The sequence below is a fragment of the Bidens hawaiensis genome, unplaced genomic scaffold (genome assembly GCF_021521415.1).
Source record: "Bidens hawaiensis isolate Kalapana, Puna unplaced genomic scaffold, B.hawaiensis_p1.1 tig00021323_1, whole genome shotgun sequence".
NCBI classification, from domain to species: Eukaryota; Viridiplantae; Streptophyta; class Magnoliopsida; order Asterales; family Asteraceae; genus Bidens; species Bidens hawaiensis.
In genome coordinates, this window is record NW_027493294.1 from 164,265 (window position 1) to 173,485 (window position 9,221).

Here is a 9,221-nt window from a genome sequence, read left to right on the forward strand (position 1 = left end):
GTTCAAATTGAGGTGGATCCTGTACAGAGTACTTATGAACATGGAAATACAAGTAGTTCTTCAGAAAGTGAAGTCAGGGGTAATTCAGGAAATAGTGAACAGGAGGGTTATAGTTTGGCCAGGGGTAGACAAAGAAGGAATGTTGGTCCTCCTTTGAGATATAGGGATGTTGATGATATATCAACATTTGTTCTAAATGTTGCAGAAGAAGAAAGCTCTTCTGAACCATTGTCTTATTTTGAAGCAATTAATTCAAAGGATAAAGACAAATAGGTTTAGGCTATGAATGAAGAAATGGATTCTTTGCATAAGAATGACACGTGGCAGCTAGTGGAGAAACCTGAGAAGCAAAAATTAGTAGCCTGCAAATGGATTTATAAAATCAAAGAAGGTATGCCAGGAGAAAAGCCTAGGTATAAGCCTAGGTTGGTAGCTAAAGGGTTCACTCAAAAGGATGGTGTTGACTATAATGAGATTTATTCTCCTGTTGTTAGGCATACATCTATTAGAATAATTTTGGCATTAACTGCTCAAGAAGACTATGAACTGGAACAGCTTGATGTAAAGACAGCTTTCCTTCATGGGAATTTGGAAGAAAAGATTTATATGTCTCAACCACAAGGTTTTGAGGTTGAAGGGCAAAATGGGAAGGTTTGTCTTCTGTTAAGATCTTTATATGGATTAAAGCAGTCACCTAGGCAATGGTATTTGAGGTTTGATCAATACATAGTGTCTAATGGTTTTAATAGGAGTAAGTTTGATAGTTGTGTTTACTTCAAAGAGTATGAAGAAGGGCAATATGTTTATCTGCTACTTTATGTAGATGACATGTTGGTTGCTTGTAAAAACAAACAAGTCATTCAAGATACTAAGGATTTGTTAATGTGGGAATTTGATATGAAGGAGCTTGGTGAGCCTAAGAGGATCTTAGGTATGGAAATTACCAGAGACAGAGGTCAAGGTTTGTTATACTTGACTCAGACTAACTACACTAAGAAGATACTATCAAATTATGCAATGGAAAATTGTAAGGCAGTTACTACTCCATTAGCTATTCATTTTAAACTTTCTGATAAGGATTGTCCTGTATCAGAAGAAGAAGTATCTTATATGAATAATGTGCCTTATGCTAATGTAGTGGGTAGCTTAATGTATCTAATGGTGTGTACTGGGCCTGACTTGGGGTATGCAGTTAGCTTAGTTAGTAGATACATTGCTAATCCTGGTAAGAATCACTGGGAGGTTGTCAAGTGGATACTGAGGTATTTGCAGGGTACCAAAGATGTTGGTTTGGTATTTGGAAAAGGTTATGTTGGTAGAGAGGTTGTTGGTTATGCTGACTCAGATTTTGCAAAGGATTTAGACAATGGTAAGTCTATGACCGGGTATGCATTTAAGGTTTGGGGATCTTTAGTTAGTTGGAAAGCATCCTTGCAGCATATTGTGACTCTATCTACAACTGAGGCAGAGTATGTGGCTCTTACAGAAGCAGTTACAGAGGCATTATGGCTTAGAGGTTTTATTTCTGAACTCAGGGGTAATTTGGTCCAACCTGTTGTTTTCTGTGATAATCAGGGTGCAGTGCAATTGACTAAGAATGTTGTTTATCATGAAAGGACCAAACATATCAATGTTAAATTTCATTTTATAAGAGATGTTGTTAAAGCAAAGGAAGTGATAGTTGATACAGTGGAGAATGGAGTTGACATGTTTACAAAGGTGCTGCCAGGTTCCAAGTTTCAATACTGTTTAGAACTTCTAAACATAGCAGATCATTTTATTAACCCCTAACGGCTATGAACAAACTAACCACTAGATTAACAAAACTAGTCCTTGAAGTCTTTCATACTTGACAGATTATACCCAAAAACTTGTAACTATAGAAAAGTTACACAAACACCCCCCGAACATTTATGACACATATCAACATGGTTGTATGACTTGATCATTGGCATAAGTTTGCAATTGTTTGTTTAGAAATTATCCTCTTTTTAAACTTATATATCTCAAAATTAGTGTTGGGATAAAAGGAATTCTCCTTGATGCTGCTGCAATTTCATTTTAATCTGTTTGATTTAAGATACACGGCTTCTAGCTTAATTTTATCTATTTGACTTTTAAAAATGGTCAAATAAAAAGGCCTCAAATTCTAATTTTGCTTTAGGCCTACAAATAGTTAGAGCCGCCTTTGTGTTTATGTTAATTAGAACAACGCATCTGTTATTCATAACAGTATGAAAAATGTCTTAAGTTCTGATATTCCAAACAACTATAAACAAACATAAGCAGCCACACTAAGATCATATTAGAATTTCATGAAACAATAATACGTACATTTCAGCCCACTCATTTGAACTACATGCAATCATACTAGCGAAACAAGCATGCCAAAGAAAATTAAGTTTTTTTATCGAGCATCTACCTCAGTAATCGTGCACTCGTTCATTGAACTTTCTGTGTAAGTAATTGACGAGAATTTCGCGAGATGTAACTGCCTTTCCATGAAAAATGATGGCTGTTGAGGTTCTGGCGGTTCACCCTCTCCGCCCAGCATCAGAAGTATAGATGACATGTGTGGGCGGTCTCCTGCATTATATTGAACACATGATAACCCAACTTTGATTGATCTTATGAGTTCAAGAGGACGACAGGTATCAACGCAACTTGAATCAACTAAATCCATTGACCTGCCTTCATTATAGAAACTCCATACCTTAATACAGTTTGAAAGTTATTAGTTTTGTACAATAAACTGAAGCCATATATATGGTGTGTGAGAAATGAACATACATGTCCTATAAAGTTACTTTCCTTTTCAGTTGGAGCGAATCCTCTATTTCTCTTACCACTCACAATCTCCAGCACCAAGACGCCGAAGCTAAACACATCTGACTTTAGTGAGAAAAGACCATCTAGTGCATACTCGGGGGACATGTAACCACTGCAAGCACACAATAGAATGCTCATAAGAGAGGACACATACTAATTCATGAAAAAAATTATGAATAGCTGGTTCCATGACTTACTAAGTGCCAACAACTCTTTCTGTGTTTGCTTGGGTCTCATTTCCTCCAAAAATTCTAGCTAAGCCGAAGTCTGATATCCTAGGGTTCAAATCCCGATCTAGTAAAATGTTGCTAGCTTTAAGATCTCTATGGATGATTCTTAATCGTGAATCTTGATGCAGGTAAACAAGTCCTCGAGCAATTCCTTTAATAATGTTGAAACGCTTAGTCCAATCAAGAAGCACCCTTCGAGTTTCGTCTGGTAAACATGTTTGTTTAGTATTTTTTGGTTTCTTTCTACATATAGTTCCTACATTTAAATAATACACACACACAAACACTTTTTAAATTATGTACTTTGTATATATGATTTACCAAAAATAAATGAGTCCAAGCTTTTATTTGGCATGTACTCATAGATCAATAACTTTTCATCTCCCTCTATGCAACACCCAAGAATCTTCACAAGATTTCGATGCTGAAGTTTAGAAATGCAGATGACTTCGTTCTTGAACTCGTCGTGTCCTTGACTTGAATTCTTAGAGAGACGTTTAACTGCGATCACTTGCCCTTCTTCAAGCATACCCTGAAAATTTACCATTTGAAATGTGAAAAAACAATACAAAAAGCAAAATTTACTTCCATGCCTATATTATAAATTTAATTTTCATGCTTACACTACATAAATTTTTGTGTCATTCATATGAAGCGACAAAGCTACTTCTATATTGGATGATTAAAATGCAATTTTGAATCCGGCGTCATGGACCTGTCACACATTTATTCTCATACAGTAATTACCTTATAAACTGGCCCAAATCCACCCTCTCCAAGTTTATTTTCCTGTGAAAAATTGTTAGTGGCATTTGCAATGGTAGAGAAGCTAAACAATGGTTGGTCAATGTCTTTGTCTTCTTCCTGGCTTTTTGAGGGATTCAAGATTTCGCCTACAAATAGGGAAAAGCTTATTGACATTTGATCGTATAGGGACTCAAGTTATGTAATAATATTTAGTAAGTATTAGGGTCTTTTAGAAATCAAATCATAGTCATTTGTAAAAGTTCTAAGTGCATGGGTCATTGTTTAATATGGCAATGTCTATAACTGAAAGTACGATGTAGTATTTGTTCTAGGCTTATGTCATTTCCAACAAACAACGCGTCTGGTCATGAATATATATGTTGATCTCTATGTGTAAAGTTTGCATCGGCCATATATGTGACCCCTGTTTAGTAATCATACACTATTTTTTGTTGTAAATTGTAGTTTGCACAAAAGTAAATGACAGTTTACCATGTTAGTTTTTTTTGTCTTTTCCGACCCCTAGGGTTTATGAAAACCGTGACCCTACATGTATCAAAATTCACAAATCAATCAAGCATGGTTTGTGAGTTGTTCTCGATTGTTCATATCAGATTACTGTGTATGTTTCAATTGCTTCTTGATTGCCAGCAATTGGTATCGAAGCATGAGACTATCATAAAATCAAAAATCACCAGCAAACATCAATCAAGAAACGTTACAATCGATTTGGGTAAGTAGCTGTGCTCATCGGCTGATCAAGAAGGGGTGTTCAAATTGAATCAAGAAAATAATTAAAGGTTGTATTAACTGAACATCACAAGTAGTGAACGTATTGATCAACAAGTCAAGTCATATGAAGCAGAATAGATTAAGAAGTCAAAAGAAAAAAAATCAATCAAGAAGTGAAAAAAGCTGGATCGATTAAGCTTTTGTTGGATCAAGAGTGCAATTTTTGGTTCGGAAAATCATCTCTCAATTGAATGTGAATGACATCATCAATTCGATCATTTTAAGTTGGAACAAGATAATTCAAACTTTAATCGCGATCATCAAAACTAAATCAATAGGTGGAGATTCAAAGAAGACATCATCAATTGCCCATATAGGTATTCTGTTTTTGCAGTTAAATTCGGTTCAAATGAATCAAATTGAGAATCCAACAGTTTTGAACAATTTGTTCGGTTAGAAAGAGAAAAAACCAATTTGATCCATCTTCTGTAAATACGATTTAATCATTTTTAAGAAACCAATTTGAATCATTTTTGGAAATTTGAGTTAAATCAATCATTTTGAAATGCAACTTTTCAAAACAAGACAAAAAAAACATGCATGGAATCAATCGGACAAGTAGTTAATTAAGAAACTACAAAACAAGACTTTAATGCCATGTGGTTCAAATCTAATAGCAAAAGTGAAGAAACATGAAATGGATCCGGGTCGGATCCATGTCCAGATTCCCCGGTCTTCAATATGAACAAACCACCGCCTTGGTATTCTTCTCTGGTTGCTCAGATCTGCCATAGAAAAGTGGGGGAGTGAAGGTGACTGCTAAGAGAATGAACTCTTGTTTACAGACACAAAAATATGTGGGAGCCAAGGGTGCTAGAGAAGGTCCTTTCAATGAATGATAAAGGCTCCTTATATAGGGACTCCATGGCTACCATCATGAACCCTAACCTTTATTGGGCCAGGCCAGTTAGGGGTTACCTCCACAAACCCCTAGCCCAATGGGCCTAATTAGTAGACAATAATAATAATAATGTAATAAACATAATATATTATGTAATAAATAAAAGGTCGTACCGGGTTTGAAGTACCCTACACCTACAAAAAGCAAGATAAAAACTGTGGTACAATGAAAACCCACCATGCGGTACTATCAAAACCGGTGTGGTGTGATTAAAAACCTGCTTGGTACAAACAAGAAGCAAGACATATGTGGTTCGACAATGCAAACAAGATATGTAAGTTAGCAAGAAGAGTTCATCGTTGACTCTATTAGCAAGAGCAAGCATAAGAGCAAGAATAAAGAAAAAAATGCATTAGTGTCAATCCATGAGCAAGGAAATGTATCCTTTCAGCGTCCAAACTACTTGAATCATATTACACCTGCTGGGTGTGGAAAGATAATTTAGAACGGAGGATTATCAGAGTAGAGTCCATCCTATAGCAGGGGTTATGCTTTGGCTCACTAGACAACGGGCAGAGCAGAGGTTGTTGGCTCACTAAACTAATTAGAGCAGAGGTTTTTTAAGTAGTTAAATGACGGGAGAATGTTTTGTTTGTCCAGGTAGCCCTAGATTTCCCCCCATATAAGTACTTTCTTATTGTTTCCGTAAACAGTGTGGCATTGTGGCTACTTGGTTGCGGCTTCCCCTCATTTTGGAGGCGAGCACCTAATAGAAAGATAAGTAGGTGTGGAGAGATGATGTAGGTTAGTTTTGTCCGAACCACTATAAATCTCTCATGTTCATCTTGTTATTTCAGATAAGTGTGCGTGTGGATATATTGTCTGTTTGTGTGGATTGGATCGTAAAACGTATCAATCCCTAACAACAAGTACCCATTGATCATCCAAACTTTGTCAAGAGATGTTCTAATGCAAGTTACGCAATAAGTGGGTGCAAATGAAATATAGGATTTGATTAAAATTTGATTCTCTGGAGCCGATCTAGTTCAGAAAGCGCGTTTACAAACTTTGAGGATCGAATTAGAGGCCTTAATAATAAAAGAGAACGAAACGGAATGACTTTGTAGAAAAGTTGCAATATAATAGCCAAATTTAAATATCTTGGTTCTAACCTTAAAGATAAGGTAATTATAAGGAAGTTGCTTAACTTCGTACCAACGAAATTCCACCTGCAGATTGTGGCATCAATCAAGTATATATTCAGAAATTGGCAAAATGCCATTTGAAATAATAGGGAGAAGGATAATAGCCTTTGAAGAATGACTCAAACTTGAAGATGAACCGGAGGGCATTATATAATCAAGGAAGGCTCCTGATGGTAAGTGCAAATAATCATCATGAAAGCTGATATTATGGAAGAGGTCACGGTAATCAAAACCATGGTAAGGGTCACGGAAAAGGCTCTTTCAAATGAGGACAAGACGTGGAAGAAGTACGGGTCGAGGAACCAAAGACAAAAGTGAGTTCAAGTGTTACAGATGTGGTGACTATGGTCACGTTGCATGCGGGTGCAACAAATGTAAATGTAAGGAGAAAGAAAAAGGCGCAAGAATCTCATATCGTTTTGAATGAAGAACCAGCACTCCTCTAAAGAAGAAAAGGTTGAAGAATAAAGAGACAAGTTTATGATTATTGGGGAATATTGTACTTTAGTCATACACCTATATCACTTACTAAGTTTACGGGCCGTCTTAAAGTCATTATTAGAATGTATAGTTTTAGTCATATGTAAAGTTGTAGAGTGTCAAGTGTCAATTGATCACATCTTCTTGTGTATGTTTAAATTACTTCTTGATTACCAACAAGGCAACTAGACTTCACACATGAATAATCTGTTCAAAAGTATTAATCTACTTCATTAGTGAACTTATGAAACTTTGTACCTTCCCCTGTTAGTTTGGTGTGATTCCATTTTCTCTGTGCATAAAACAACCATGTAGCGGTGATCAATACTATGAGAACAACCCCTGGAATAATTACAGGTAGGGTAATTTTAATGTTTGATCTCCCCTGTTTTTTTTCTGGAATTGATTGAGAAACAAGAGAATCTGCACGATATTCACATAAAAACGAAGTTAATTGCAAGTTAGTATGGAGTGATAATGCAAAAATAGAAGGTGCATAGCTACACACTATTACCTAACTCAGTTGAAGCCATCCTTACAAAAATATCAGGGCCTCCGCTGCCTTCAGGTAACACTTGGATGTCAAGGAGGTCACTGAACCAAAGCAAGCAGATGCTTCGACTATCGTCTGGTGGATTTGCATAAGCCATGCAAGTACAATCCTGTAAGCACTTTGTATAACATTCATCTGGACTCATGCTCATGTCAAACCATGTATTTTCTGTGTCTGGTAATTTTACATTAGAGTAAGTGATAAACCCATCTGATCCATTTTTGCATTCCAATGGCGTTCGCCTAATACAACCATCTGACCAGTCAGCCACATCCCAACCCTTTTGGTCTTTTGGCACAAACCGTTTATCTAAGCAAGTACAAGACTGTTGATTCATATTAATGTTGCAGGTACCATAAGCATTACAAATGTTGTATGCATCACATGCCCCCATCGGTAATGACCGGAGAAGCTGCCAATCTTTGATATCTTCTACCCAAATCGAACTCTCTATATGCCCAGAAGAATTCAAGGTTGTCCTTGTTAGCACAGAACTATGGATCACTTTATACCCAAAAGACACCTCGACTTCATTAATAATCACATCGTCGACATAAATCGCAGAAGAAAATTGATCTGATCCCCATGGTCTACCGCGGAACTTGACCAGGCCCCTTTGTTTTAGTTTGCTTTCAGGATAACCGAGTGTCTCAGCACCCCACGTCCATTCACCTGAAGCTGGATCTTGACTACTCTTCCATGATGATAGATGCCATTCCTTTCCCCTTAAAAAGTCTCTCCCTAACTTCATGCCAGGTAGAAGAGTGTCGGTCGGGTAATCAAAACTCTGCCAGATAATCCCACTGTCTTGGTCAATCACAACTAGATTTCCGTTATCCTGAAGCTTTGCGGTCACATTCGCTAGTGTTGTTGTGTTAGATGACCAAATCATGCAGCTATTGTTGAAGAGGCCGAGAATTCCTTGGTCAGCGATCTTTAACACAAGCGGTGATGCACCAGGGATGGGGCGGTCTCGGTTTGCAACCCAAACTACCGTTCTAACAGAGATATTCTTATACCAGACACCGAGATATCTGTTCTCAGAGCCACCTGGTTTGTAAAATCCCAATTCAAAAATTCCAGCAGCCGAGACCAACGTGTCTCCATCTGTCAGAAAACTTGAATCTGAAATGGTGTGGAGTTCAGCAGCGTAGCTTTTGTGAACAAAGAGCAAGCAAAACAGAAGTGTGGCTGCTCCCTCCATCGATATTTGAGATCGTGCTTTGCTCTCACCAACTAATGATTTAGCATGTTATATTCCTAGTGATATTTAATAACAGAAAGCAATACAAATTGATTGAAAGCCATGTAGACAACAGAACGTATGGACCGGCATTTGGGTGTTGATCATGGACGCCTTGTGGTTAAGGTAATGTTTAACTGGTATTGTCACTCTGATAGATGGTCCTTGATAATTTAAGAAAACGTTACTATCTCAATCTTTCAACAATTAATTACACCGTGCTCTATGGTTTAATTTTTGATCAATCAGAACACTTTTGCTGTTTAGCACTAGTTGGTATTAAAATTGGGAAATCCCCAAA

General features: G+C 37.1%; 1 protein-coding gene across 1 annotated transcript; it reads right to left on the reverse strand.

Annotated features, from left to right (window-relative positions):
• Positions 1 to 2,351: 2,351 nt before the first annotated feature.
• On the reverse strand, positions 2,352 to 8,924 carry LOC143563126 (G-type lectin S-receptor-like serine/threonine-protein kinase At4g27290). Its single transcript, XM_077050745.1, has 7 exons — positions 7,639 to 8,924; positions 7,383 to 7,547; positions 3,807 to 3,952; positions 3,381 to 3,591; positions 3,027 to 3,264; positions 2,791 to 2,941; positions 2,352 to 2,713 (listed from the first exon to the last, which is right to left on the reverse strand). The coding sequence occupies exons 1-7, from the start codon at positions 8,879 to 8,881 to the stop codon at positions 2,408 to 2,410; spliced, it is 2,460 nt and encodes an 819-aa protein (XP_076906860.1). The 5' UTR covers positions 8,882 to 8,924; the 3' UTR covers positions 2,352 to 2,407.
• Positions 8,925 to 9,221: the final 297 nt, after the last annotated feature.